The sequence below is a fragment of the Gigantopelta aegis genome, chromosome 6 (genome assembly GCF_016097555.1).
Source record: "Gigantopelta aegis isolate Gae_Host chromosome 6, Gae_host_genome, whole genome shotgun sequence".
Classification (NCBI taxonomy): domain Eukaryota; kingdom Metazoa; phylum Mollusca; class Gastropoda; order Neomphalida; family Peltospiridae; genus Gigantopelta; species Gigantopelta aegis.
In genome coordinates, this window is record NC_054704.1 from 18289470 (window position 1) to 18303822 (window position 14353).

The 14353-nt window shown below is 36.8% G+C and overlaps 1 protein-coding gene across 1 annotated transcript; it reads left to right on the plus strand.

Annotated features, from left to right (window-relative positions):
- The first annotated feature begins 9258 nt into the window (after positions 1–9258).
- LOC121376430 (speckle-type POZ protein-like) lies at positions 9259–10823 on the plus strand. Its single transcript, XM_041504297.1, has one exon. The coding sequence runs from the start codon at positions 9307–9309 to the stop codon at positions 9904–9906; it is 600 nt and encodes a 199-aa protein (XP_041360231.1). The 5' UTR covers positions 9259–9306; the 3' UTR covers positions 9907–10823.
- Positions 10824–14353: the final 3530 nt, after the last annotated feature.

The window sequence follows — 14353 nt, forward strand, 5'->3', positions numbered from 1 at the left end:
TATGTGTGGTCCTTAACCATATGTCTGACGCCATATAACCGTAAATAAAATGTGTTGAGTGCGTCGTTAAATAAAACACTTCTTTCTTTCTTTCTTAATTGATACACAGTAGAGATGTCGGGACTGGATGGGTAGGGGCCTACTAGTATTCCTGAAGGTGTGAAGATCGGTCATTTGCTGCGCCTTATCGCTGTTGTTAAATATCCCTTTTATATAATAGTATACATTTACTGTGGCCACTTAATACAGATATTTTAGAGATTTTGGATCGGATTTGGGTGGCCGCGTTAGACAGGTGACCGCTTATTACAGGTGCATCAACGTTATAAATCGTTTGGGAGGGACAAAAGTGGCCGTTTAAAGCAGGTGACCGATGTATACATGTGGCCGCTGGGAAAGGTTTGACTATATATATATATATATATATATATATATATATATATATATATATATATATATATATATATATATATATATATATATATATATATATATATCCTATAATTTACCCATGATATCCATGTTATAATTTTAGTGTATTAACCCCGGTTAATAATGGTATGCAAATTTGCAAGGTCTCTAGGTAATGTGTTGCTGTGGATGGGTCATTTGCTTACAAGCCAATAAGACCCGTGTATCTGAGCGTAACGTTTTCAAAGATTTAGTTAAAATGCGTGACGTCAAACTAATTTGTGCTAATCGTGATAACGTCATATTACCGATGGCGGCGACTTTAGTACTGTGATTTACTAAATATTGAATTAAAATGTTATTTTAGAAGTGTTATAGGATAAATAGAATTCGCTACTCGTGTTTTTTAATAATGCAAAATATCAAGCTCGTCTAAAAAATCGGTATTTGTCTCTGCAGACAAATACCGATTAACATAGATTCGGTTGGTATTTGCCATATAGAGAGGATACTCCCCGAGTGTCTTGTGATATCATAATTTATCAGCACGAGTTGATAAAAGTATGAAATCCGAGGCTTGCCGAGGATTTTATACTTTTATCAACGAGTGCTGATAAATTATGGTATCACAAGACACGAGGAGGCTATTCTTTTTATCATCCATTATCATTCTTTTCGTTTGCGACAGTTGTAAATAATGTCAGTAATGTGGGTTGAATGTCAGCGTTAACTAGCAGGACCCATATTCACAAAAAAAGTGTAAATTTACGTCTACGACTAGCACTTACGTGTGCCGTAGATTTACGTTTACGTGCAAGAAGCACCTTATTCTCAAAGATGGTCGTAAATGTAAACGTAACTTAGTTGGACGTAAATCTACGATTTAACATTCTCACTGGAGTAATTAATAAAAACACATTAGAAACGATGGCTACCGGGTAAATAACAAATGCGCAAAACGCAATTTTGTTTGTCGTCTGCTAACAATAACATTGCGATCAGTGAACCATGGCATTTTGGTATTGGTGGGGATCCGCGTTTTGGTACGAACTTGAGGACATTTCTTAAAAAGGAAAAGATAACTCAGGAGAAATTGGCCAAGTCGAAAACATCCGTTCGATCACGAACAAAAATATGTTCAATCCGTGGGCGTTCGCCATAGCAAACTGCTTCATTTATTGGAAATGATGCTAGTTTCCGTAAATAATAGTAAATAACGGCGATCGTGCTTGATTTATTATATGTACACAACTTACGTGCAGCGTTAGTTGCAACCTGAGGCACTCTTATATTTACGTCCAACTTTACATGTAACTTACGTTTTCGTTGTTTCGTGAATAGCTCTTCAGTCGTAGATTTACGTTTACGTGTAAAACTAGGCTTACGATATTTTGTGAATATGGGTCCAGAACGGCAGTGGCGTGACGTCACTAATGGTAGGTTTAGCGCTGAAACAAACACAGTGACGTAACAAAACATTGTCTTGTGATTAAAATTTGACCAATCAAGATTACAAGAAGCGAGTGCCAGCAATATCTCCTACAAAAGCCTTTAATGGATGATAATAAAAACTACTCGTGACGAATCCCCCCCCCCCCTTCTCTCTCTCTCTCTCTCTGTCTGTCTCTCTCTCTCTCTCTCTCTCTCTCTCTCTCTCTCTCTCTCTCTCTCTCTCTCTCTCTCTCTCTCTCTCTCTCTCTCTCTCTCTCTCTCTCTCTCTCTCTCTCTCTCTCTCTCTCTCTATATATATATATATATATATATATATATATATACATAATGTTTAGAATTGGGACATCTTGGGCTGGTGTCTGCCAGCAACTAGCAAGCAGGTGACAGACATTCGACATGTTCTTGTAAAAAAGAAAACATAAATTTTTAAATATTTTATGGGAAGCCGCAAGGCAACTTGGAGTATGGTCACTTAATAAAGACCAAGTCATGGATTGTTAGTGGATATCCTACATTAAAGCATGCAGTGTAGTCCAGTAGATGCTTTGAAGTGATATGTACAGTGAAATACCACGAAACGACCACCCCGGTTATGAGACCACCCCGTTATAAAGACCAATATTTTAAAGACCGGAATATTTCCTTTATATTCTATAGTAAAAAATACTCCGGTATTAAGACCATCCCGCTACTGCGGATTACGACCAGTAAAGTCAGACCCAATGGTCGTTTTCGGTGCATTTTTATTTTTACCCCCAAAATGCGACCACAAAATTGACCAGTTATGTAACACAAGCGACAAACAAATAATGTATTAAAATATTGTCTAAATATCCACGTATTTCCCAAAGGTATTTTCGTATCAGTAAACAATTGGTCTACAAATTAGCACGTCATTGTTTGTGGAATCGTAGGAATGTGACCCGAAAGGTCACGCCTGTTTAATACCTTTGGGCTGTGGACACCCTATCACGTCGGGAGGGTGTTATTTATCCAGACAGTTGTTAATATCTTTTGTGTAATAATTAAGAGGCTTGGCACTTGATTATTCTTGGAGTTCAATTCAAATGCCAATACCTATTTATCACATATTTATTTTATCATATCAGTTGAGACATTGCTGACGACATTCGGGAAAGACGAGGGGTGGGATGGGGGATGGATGGGACGTAAAATGCACAATCAATATTTTGCCAACAATTATCATTCTGAATATTCTTAATTCGGTATAAGGACCACCCCATAATAAGACCAGTTTTAATTCGGTATAAGGACCACTCTACTATTAAGACCAGTTTTAATTTAAAAAAAGAGAAAAGTTTGTTTTATTTAACGACGCCACTAGAGCACATTGATTTTTTTTATCTTATCATCGGTTATTGGACGTCAACCATATGGTCATTCTAACACTGTTTTTAGAGGAAATCCGCTGTCGCCACATAGGCTACTCTTTTACGACAGGCAGCAAGGGATCTTTTAGTTGCGTTTCCCACAGGCAGGATAGCGCAAACCATGGCCTTTGTTGAACCAGTTATGGATCACTGGTCGGTGCAAGTGGTTTACACCTACCCACTGAGCTTTGCGGAGCACTCACTCAGGGTTTGGAGTCGGTATCTGGATTAAAAATCCCATGCCTCGACTGGGATCCGAACCCAGTACCTACCAGCCTGTAAACCGATGGCCTAACCACGACGCCACCGAAGCCGGTCTAGTTTTATTAAGTCACGCCGATGGTCGCAATAACGGAGTTTCACTGTAATACATACCACTGACGCATGTGTGGGTACTTTGGTGCACAAAAATTAGAGGATACCGATTATAGAGTCTGTGTGTGTGTGTGTGTGTGTGTGTGTGTGTGTGTGTGTGTGTGTGTGTGTGCGTGCGAAGTTGGGTACACGAGGACCATATATAATCCATGGCCTACTACATGTACTACATGTATCCAAACATAGGATACAAATGTCAACAAAATTATTGTTGCCCCAAAACGTATTCGATTAAAAAAGTTATGCCACCCAATGATAGGTGGCCTAGCAATGCACATGGCCTAAGCAAAAAAAAGTACACATTGAAAGAAAGAAAGAAATGTTTTATTTAACGACGCACTCAGCACATTTTATTTACGGTTATATGGCGTCAGACATATGGTTAAGAACCACACAGATTTTGAGAGGAAACCTGCTGTCGCCACTACATGGGCTACTCTTTCCGATTAGTAGCAAGGGATCTTTTATTTGCGCTTCCCACAGGCAGGATAGCTCAAACCATGGCCTTTGTTGAACCAGTTATGAATCACTAGTCGGTGCAAGTGGTTTACACCTACCCATTGAGTCTTGCGGAGCCCTCACTCAGGGTTTGGAGTCTGTATCTGGATTAAAAATCCCATGCCTCGACTGGGATCAGAACCCAGTACCTACCAGCCTGTAGTCCGATGGCCTAACCACGACGCCACCGAGGCCGGTAAGTACACATTGAACACAAACAATACCCAGTCAGCGCTTTATGGTTAAATATCTGAATCGAATCATTTGCTTGATTCCAGAGGGGACTAGCTTTACTCCACATGGAATAGCTAGTTGTGGAAGTGATGTTTACAAATGCTTAATTTTCTCACTACCCACAGTCTGTAGCATCTTTATCCGCCAACACATTTTGTAGCTTTTTTAGATGAAGGAAATGTTTTATTTTATGACGCTGTCGCCACTTCATGGGCTACTCTTTTCGATTAGCAGCAAGGGATCTTTTATATGCATCATCCCACAGACAGGATAGTTGTCACGGGGATTCTATAATTCCCGTAACTGAATAAAACACGATTATCAAAATATCTCTCCTAACTGTATATCTATTAGATCTCTCTGTAACAGGCGGTTAAACCCTAGTATGGCTCGTCTCTAGGTATGATCAGAGATACGATCTTATATAAAGTATATATTATTATAGCACGTTTAGTTCTCTAGAAACACAACAAAAACACAATACACTTTGGAATCTGTATTAATCTACGCTGACAAATGTACAGCCGTAGTAGTTAATTAATAACAGCAATAATAACAACCCAGAACTGATCACTTAATTAGTTAATCTCTAGGTGTCTAGTTACACAATATGCGAATCACTTCACCGTTACACCACACCCACACGTGTGGTAATTGAGAAACGCTTCCAGGAGAAGTTAATTAATAAAGGAATTACAACACCATTCCTAACTGGTTAATTTTTAATTAACCCTTACTACTCGTTCAGTAACGTGTGATAATTTAGGAACGCTTCCAGGGGAACTTAATTAATAAAGGAATTACAGCTCTATTCCTAACGGGTTAATTTTTAATTACCCCTAACTACTCGTTCAGTAACCTTGTAACACAGAATTAATACTGGTACCGATCACAATAAAGACAATAACCTACAGTGTACCTAGGTCTTCTAGGATGACTGGCTAAGCTTTATATTACCAAATACTCGTATAATGTTAGAACAAGAAGTCTACGATTTACTTCGTCAGATGACCGAAGACACTGTCTAAAGAATATTGGTATAATACAGTATTAAAATATTTAAAAGTCACATCAATCACATCAAGGTTATACACAGAGCAGAAATAATATATTTACCAGTCCAAACGGACAACGTTCCCCCTGGACGCCTTCCAAATGTTTCTTCTCGATATCTCTAAAACACTAGCTATTTATTATAAATCAGGATTTTGCCTGGGGGTACAAGGCGGTACCTCACATATCATCTCATATTCTACCTCTACCAGAGTCGCTATATTTCTCTCTGATCGTCAGTCTGGCTGTCGCCAACCGCGAGCAATCTCCTGGCCATAAACAGCACTACCGGAGATATTACGTAACTACTAGCCACATGGCCTCCGCACCTGGCTGGGTGTGTATTAGGCGTACCGATCGAGGACCGTCGCGCGGAGATATTACGTAACAAGTTGCCCATCTGGGCTTAAGTGCAATTAAACTGCACACGGCCCTCTAACACAATTAAAATCGCCACAGGCGAAAACAAATTAAGAGCATGTACCGTCACAATAGTACATACCACAGCCTTTGTTATACCAGTTGTGGAGCACTGGCTGGAACGAGAAATAGCTTAATGGGCTCACCGACGGGGATCGATCCCAGACCGACCGCGCATCAAGCGAACACTTTACCAATGGGTTACGTCCCGCCCCAAAAGAATGAAGACAAAAGCCGACTTCTATGGTACAGTTTGTGAGCTTAATGCAAATTGCGTGACCAACTTAAACCCGGTAAGAACTTCAATCGGTGAAAACAAAATGCTGCATAGCAGTATACTAATAATCATTATATGATTGTCTCCACCCTCTACCTCCCTTCCGACGCCTATGGTACGTTATAGATGACCCCCCAAAACAACAACAACAACAAAGCAAATAAAAACAAACCCGAATCATACTATTCAGAACAATTATGCGTATATAGATGTATGAACATATATATATATTGTATGTGTATTGGGTTTGACTAGTACATACATATATTATTATTATTATTATTAACGCACTGCAACAAGTGATACAAAATATTTTTGGCTTCACAAATTGTCCTTCATACCATTGATAACCATTCGGCCATCAAACCAGTCTTGAAACGAATGCGCAGTTAACCGATGATATATAATTTATTTATTCCAACAGGCCTCTATGGGGTATGCCGAAATCATCCATGCCATTTACAAATGCAGAAGATCAAGCTTTTGGAATTAAGGTTGTGTATATAGTTTACAAGAACACGTTGTATTAAGCTTGAGATTATATGATAAAGAGATTATTACCTTCGTGTCTTTCGGTATCGTCAATATCATATATTAGGAATAAAAATAACGCAATATGCTCGACAAAGGCTCGCATAATACAATTTTTATTTCTAATATATGATATTGACGATACCGAAAACACTGACACACACACACACACACGCACACTCACACACACACACACACACGCACGCACACACACGTACACACACACACACACACACACACACACACACTCACACACTGCCGCGAATGGTATATATGTTACAGTCAAAGTCTAAAATCGGGCAATTTGTAAATTTGTAAATTGTCTGACATTATGAAAGCTACGTTTTGTGAGGAGTTGTTAAAAAGAAAACATTCTGATCCCAAATCATTGCTACTGACTAAAAAAGAATATTTTTTGTTGTTAAAAAAAAGTTAAGGTAGCTGCTCAATCTGAAAAGAAGTCTAACCGTCAATATTATATCCTGGACAGGTATGGAATTTTTCAATGTGGTGATGTTGAAAAGTTGATACGAAAACGAAAAGGAGATCCTGAAGATTTCGTCATCTACTTCACTAACATTTTACTGCATATATTTTTGTCCTTTTTCTGATTAGTTACTTTGACAAAGGTATTTATAAAAAATAAAATAAAATCATTATTTTTGTTATTATGATTTTATTTATTTTAATTATTACTACAAAAAGATATTTGTCTTTTTTGTCTTTAATACTGGGTAAATATCAATGGTATATCTCTAATCTTCAGTTACTGTTGTTTGCAACATCAAACGAATGTCATTTGCTCAAGAGCACAATGTGTGATTATAGTGAACTCTCACATCAACTCATCTTTCATACTGAATAAATGAGTCATAACAATATACATTATCTTCATTGCTTTTCATCTGACTCATTTCAGTCAATCTGTCAAATAAAGGGGCTCATTTTCCAGGCACTTTGTAAACTGACTGAGTGAATCAGGTAATTTGTAAAATAACTGGAAATTTCAGGCAATTTGTAAAATGACTGAGTGAATCAGGCAATTTGTAAAATAACTGGAAATTTCAGGCAATTTGTAAAATGACTGAGTGAATCAGGCAATTTGTAAAATAACTGGAAATTTCAGGCAATTTGTAAACTGACTGAGTGAATCAGGCAATTTGTAAAATAACTGGAAATTTCAGGCAATTTGTAAACTGACTGAGTGAATCAGGCAATTTGTAAAATAACTGGAAATTTCAAGCACTTTGTAAATTGACTGAGTGAATCAGGCAATTTATAAATAGCCTGAAAATGTTCAGTCATTTTACATATTGCCTGATTTTAGACATTGACTGTAACATATATGACATAGGTACTGTCCTGTTTGTGGGTGAGTGAATATAAATGATTCCTTGCTGCTAAATATCGAGAATAACCTACGTGGAGACGCCGTGTTTCCTCTCACACTAGCACATCAATATACCCGTTTGGTATACACCTACTGAACTGGCCTGGAGAGCGTACGTGAATCTGCTGGATACAAGCAATAAAATAATTTATAATTAGCTGCAAGGAATAAAGCTGGTAAAACATTAATAGAATGTTGTACCTCCCCCTCCGGGTAGTAGGTCTCCAGGCAGCTGAGCGACCCCCATCCCCTTACAGTTACTGACAATCACACACATGAGATGTATGTAGAAAAAGTTTACTATTATTAATACATTTATTATTTATACATATGTAATAGTATTTAATGCAATGCCATGTAGTGTGAACATTGATTTTACTATCTACATATTCGTTAATTATTCGTATCCGACCATTACATGTAATATATAAGCTATCGTAATCATTAGCCTGTGATTGTTTTTGTATATAGAATACACTCAAGTAACATACTGTAATAACAAAATATGACATTGTCAAAAACAGTAAAAGAATATAGAAAAATAAATACACCTCAACATGAATTTCATTTCGTTCCGAAATCCAATCTGTGTTTTTATACAACCCGTTGACGACCAATGGTAGTTGGGTACATTATATCAAATATACTTCCAGAGATGACACAGTTAACAGATGTGTTCAAAATGATTGTATCATACGTCATTATAATCACACGATGCCCCAGATAAAATACTGTAGGTTAAAACAATAAAACAAATTAAACAAAAATGTACATATGCTATATGACACAATACTATTCCATTCAAATCTATTGGTGATCCCGAAATCGCTTAAATGATATTTCAAGTTCGAGGGTACATTAATTATTGCTCAAACAAAACTCGACAACGCACATTATATTTTTTAGGACAGTGTATATTATAATATAGTTTATTTTATTTGCTTTAAGTCTTGCGGCTCATAGGCATAATATATACAATTATACATAAACAGTTATACATGAGAGATTGTGTATTTGGAGGATGGTCATTCCAATGAGTTGAAAACGTAAATATGTTACCTGTTTGAAATATTTACCAAGATTACAAAATTCTTTAAAAAAACAAAACAACAGTGACAGGCGAGATAAGAGGGTGCTTTAAAGAACTTTCACTTTGAACTTTGACATATGATCTGTTACACTACAACCATTATATATTAGACTTAAGGCTATCGAGTTGACCCACTTTGTATGAACAGCGCTCGCAAAAGACCGTCTTCTTGAATAGAAGTAAAATGGCGACACAAAATGAGGTTGGAAGTACTGAAGTGACTTTTGAGAAACCCGACCCATACACCGACATAGAGCTGCTAGTGGAGGGGAAAGGTTTGTACTGCAACAAAACCATGCTGTCATACGCGTCACCGGTTTTTGCTAAAATGTTTCACGGAGAATTTACGGAAAAGGATCAAACGAAAATATCGCTTCCGGAAAAGAAGTATGATGACTTTCGTTCGTTTCTTTTGTGCATACACCCTGGAACACTAGAAGATATAACAGACAAAAATGTGGATATAATAGTGCCTCTTGTGGATGAGTACCAAGTGATTCATCTTAAGAAAAAATGCGATTGTTTCCTGGAAAAAACAATAACTCAATTGGTTGAAAACAAAAAGGACGGTTTTAGAGGGAAACTTGTCCATTACCTTCAACTGGCTAATAAATATAACTTGATCAGAACATACAAGAAGGCTGTTGAATCTATAGCCTCTCAGCCTTTCAAATATATGAAACCCGAGCTTAATAAGGCGAAGATAAGTGACCAATTAAAACTCGAAATTTTAACGTTGCGCGTAGAAGGTCTTGAATCTAAAAAACTGTCCGTGTATTGTTAACGTGTACACGTATCCAGTTATTAGGCATTTTCACCCGCTGAAAGCAATCATGAGATCACCAAAAAACCCAAAGACACCTACCATCTCCTAACTAGACAGCTGCAGGTCACACTCTTTCGTCTCCGCACTGGACATAACAGGTTGAACTCACACATGCACAGGAAGTTCCGCCTTACCTCCTCGCCTATATGCACATGCGGTCAAGAAGACCAGACAACAGAGCACATCCTCCAGAGATGTCCGCAGCAGCAGAAGACCAGGGAGGAGATCTGGCCTCACCAAGAATCTCTTGCTACCAAGCTCTGTGGCAACAAGGAGGACCTAGAGAGGACGATGCTCTTCATCGTACGATAAAATTTAGTAGTATAGTCCGCGAACGCAAAGAAGAAGATGAAGAAGAACCCGCTGTTAAAATCAGTGCACCATCCAGACGTGTACTATATCAAAGTTAGATGTTTTGAACCTCAAATTGGGGGCATGATGAACCGAAGTGTATCAATGACAACCAACTGGTTTTATGAATCAATTAGATTGCTGTAAGTGTAAAATTATCAGACAACTTTCACGCGACCAGCAAGAAACTCAATGTTAGCGAAACAACTAAACTGTGTTGTACCAGGAGTCGACCCATTACCTTTCATAATTTTTGTCTACTTTATATCCTGTTAAAGCCGCAAACCCTAGTTATTAGGTAGTGTAAAATATTTTATATTTGGCTAGTATGTAGCTTTTTACCGTTTACGTACACACTATAAAATACAATTGTTTTTGCTTAAGTTATCATTGGTTTGTTGGCGGGACGTAGCCCAGCGGTAAAGCGCTCGCTTGGTGCGCTGTCGATTTGGGATCGGTCCTTGTCGGTGGGCCCATTGGGATACTTCTCGTTCCAGCCAATGCATCACGACTGGTATATCAAAGACCGTGGTATGTGCTATCCTGTGTGTGATGGTGCATATAAAAGGTCCCTTGCTACTAATGGAAAAATATAGCGGATTTCCTCTCTAAGACTATATGTCTAAATTACCAAATGTTTGACATCTAATAGCCTATGATTAATACATTAATGTGCTCTAGTGGTGTTGTTAAACAAAGCAAACTTTGACTTTATCATTGTTTTGTCAAATCGTGTTTCTGGTCGTCCTGGTGTTTGTCGCAGCTCAAAATGCATTTGATAAGAAAAACACAACATATACGAAGCCTATGCTTATCGGGTTCTAAAAGTTAAATTTGTTTTGTTTAACGACACCACTATAATTCTGACTCGTAGTCATCTGAGGAAACCCGCTACATTTATTCTAATGCAGCAAGGTATCTTTTATATGTACTTTCCCACAGACAAGAAAGCACTTACCTCGGCATTTTACCAGTTGTAGCGCACTGGTTGGAGCGAGAAAAATCTCAATCAGTTGAATGATTCACCGAGTTTGATCCTGCGACACAAGCACCTCAAGCGAGCACTCAACCGACAGCTAAATTCCTTACCACATGTAGTTCTAATATTTTTTAAGTGTATCTCTTGCTTCATTATGTTGTAACTTTATTCAAATGTGTTACAGGTTTGTAGATTAACTAAATTTAGTGTCTATTTTTACGGAACGAAACTATTGTCTGCGCCTTTAAGGTTGGTAGATACTGGGTTCGCACCTTAGTACTAGAGCGAGTTCAATGGGAAGGTGTAAGGCCACTCTAGCGACTTCTCTCTGACTAACAACTAACCATTAACTTCGTTAAAATTGGTGTCATTGCATTGTTTCTTAATTCTTCTTTTCCCCTCCTAGATGCAGGTAGATTGCTGGTTGTTATAAAACCTAAGTATATTAGTTTAAATAAACACAGTACAGCTACTGGCTATTGATAATGTTAAGCAGATATATATATATATATATCTATATATATCTATCTATCTATCTATATCTATATCTATATCTATATCTATATTCTGGTAGCAATTACGTAGATTAATTAATTAATATGCAAATATAGCAATATTTTTATGATTTATTAAGGCCTAATCAAAAAGGTAATGTGTTTCCGGGAACCTGACCCTTCTTAGAAAAAAAGGGCATACCTTTTTTTTTTTATCGATGTATAATGTTTTGTTAAATTTTTTAACAGGCCTCTGATAATAGAAAATTTAGGTAACCAATTTATAGATGACAAAACTAAATTCCGATAACCCATTTCCTTTCTGTGTAACATGTTATGTTCATGTAAATGCGCGAACGAATGATAGATTACGCAAAATGTTATTTGCGTAAATTACGCACGAACGAAACTATGGTTATCGCAATTTTCAGACGCCTGTTTTATTAATAAGAATGTGAAAAAGTACGTACATTACATATTAGTTTCATACATGGTGGTGAATGTACTTTTAAATAATAATAATAAAACACCTACCTTACCTAAAAAAAAAAAAAAATCGTCACGTTCCTGAAAACACAATTCTTATTGACCTATTATAGATAATTATTATTAACAAAATGTTAGAATACATATTATATACTTGCAAGTTGCGAAATAAATTGATTGCATTGAATAAATATTACAAAATGTACACCGAAATCAGAAAATTATGAAATGTGCATTACACATATATTAATATTCAATAGTTAGTAATGCTTATAAAGTGGGTGATAATTGGCTAATAAAATGTATATGGATTCAATACATACATGCTGTTTGTGTCGTTGATATTGAAAAATGGAACTGATTGTATGTTACGCTTCTTCTAATAGAGATAAAAAGACAACAATTTACAACTTCATTATTATACACAACAAACATGAGGAAGGGAATATTGGTTTAAAAAAATCTATTATACATGTATTATGTTGTGTTATGTTATGTTATGTTATGTTATGTTATTATGTTATGTTATGTTATGTTATATTATATATAACAACAAACAAATAACAACAACAAAAGCACCAAAAAACAAAACAGCACATGTTCAAGCTACGAATATTTGGTGTCTAATTCTAGGCTCAGATTATCAACTGTCACGACGAAGTTGGCCAACTCGACGGTTGTGCTGTAATTTCTCCAACTTACGACGGGTGCGCTTAGCTTAAAAACTAATGAATTATACGATGAGAATAGAGTTGTAAGAGCGCTCAGACTAGCAACTCGTAGAAGTGACAGCAGAAAGTTGGCCAACTTTGTGCTGGCAGTTGGTAGTCTGATACTAGCATAACATAATTATTGCAACACACGAACTAGCATGAGAAGAAACTCGCTCTCGCACCATAGGTTAGGCCTACTTCTATCAAGTAACATCTAGTGATAGTTAAATGCAATAAAAAAAACCCAAACTAGGCACTGATTTGAACATGAAAACCTCACTTGGTCCACCGAGAGTGCTCGATCCTACAATCCATCAAAGCTGAGGATAGCGCTCTACCACCGAGCTACATCCTGCACTTACGAACAGACGTGGAGGACACTTCGTCATTATTAGGTTTTACCTATACTGTTTTGAAAGCATATTGACATGGACTGAACAACTAAATTATAGGTTACGCTTGTTATATTATTATAAGTAAGACTGGGTAATTACTTTTAAAGCAATTTCAACACAGCTTTAATAGAATGCTATCTTATTTCCTATTAAAGGTCGTGGAATTACCAAATATTTGACATCTAATAGCCAATGATTAATACATCAATGTGCTATTGTGTATACTTTTTCGCTTCGCTTACATTATGTGAAGCTAAAGTTAAATGAAAAAAAACCCCCAGATTTATAATAACAGCACAAAGTGTATAGCGACAAGACTCGAACCTACTGCACTAATCTGAATGATATTTGACAGTCCGGGACCAATATCGCTCCTAACACTTGTTAATGTTTAGAGATGCGATTCCTACCCCCATCCCCCCTCTAATAACGAGTAGGGTTCCTCCTCTCAATAATTTGAGGAGTGCTGTTTTTCACTCTTCCGGGTTTTCAAGAGAAAAGAAGAAGAAAAAAACAAGACAGTCGGTAAGACACCATAAAAGTACAGGTGAAAGGGCAGACATGTTCGACGGATTAGTAATTTATTCAATTATTAGTTTATTGTGGGTGACATAAGCCTGAGGAAAACGTAAATACGCGACCACTCCTATCTTCCTTGTCAGGCATTGAAGAGAAATAGCACACCAATGTATGCAAAGTACTTTCAAGCTTTATCCTCCACACTTCCTTGAAAAACCTGAAGAAAAGAAAAATAATAATATAGCCCACCACCAAACAAAATAATAATAAATAAATAAATAAATAAATTTAATAAATAAATAAATAATAATAATAATATAAAAAAATAATTTAAAAAAAAAAAAAAAAAAAAAAAAAAAACCAATAATGAATAATTTTATTTGAAGAAGAAGCCCCCCAAAAAACAAACAAAAAAACAGCCCACCCACTTTTGTCCACCGGATCTTGAAAATGTCAGACTACCAGGTG

Bases quoted from the DNA above. Each gene is read 5' to 3' on its own strand.
- LOC121376430 (XM_041504297.1), top strand. From the start codon at position 9,307: ATGGCGACACAAAATGAGGTTGGAAGTACTGAAGTGACTTTTGAGAAA.